Source organism: Pterocles gutturalis, unplaced genomic scaffold (assembly GCF_000699245.1).
Source record: "Pterocles gutturalis isolate BGI_N339 unplaced genomic scaffold, ASM69924v1 scaffold8228, whole genome shotgun sequence".
In the NCBI taxonomy this organism is placed as follows: domain Eukaryota; kingdom Metazoa; phylum Chordata; class Aves; order Pterocliformes; family Pteroclidae; genus Pterocles; species Pterocles gutturalis.
Genome location: NW_010120384.1, coordinates 1 through 209, shown reverse-complemented (window position 1 = coordinate 209; position 209 = coordinate 1). Strand labels below are relative to the sequence as shown.

At 63.2% G+C, this 209-nt stretch overlaps 1 protein-coding gene across 1 annotated transcript in view; it reads right to left on the bottom strand.

Annotated features, from left to right (window-relative positions):
* Positions 1-201, bottom strand: part of KIAA0100 (KIAA0100 ortholog) — a gene marked incomplete at its 5' end in the record, with an annotated part of 8,610 nt that extends 8,409 nt beyond the window's left edge. The window contains 1 exon segment of the mRNA XM_010076884.1: positions 7-201. Coding sequence (XP_010075186.1) covers positions 7-201 — 195 coding nt within the window.
* Between the last annotated feature and the right edge of the window lie 8 nt (positions 202-209).

Genomic DNA, 209 nt, shown 5'->3' with positions numbered 1-209 from the left:
CAGGGTGGGGAAGGCGCAGCGGTGCAAGATGACCTCCTCCAGCTCTGGCAGCAGCTTCACCTCCACCTCCTTGAAGCTGAAGATGCTGTGACCGTCGAAGCCAGCGGCCAGCTCAGGGCAGTAGCTGTGCAGGGCACCGCCGTGCCAGCTCAGGGAGGTCCGTTCAGCGGCCAGGCTGATGTAGTTGGCTTCGGAGACAAAGGCAGTGA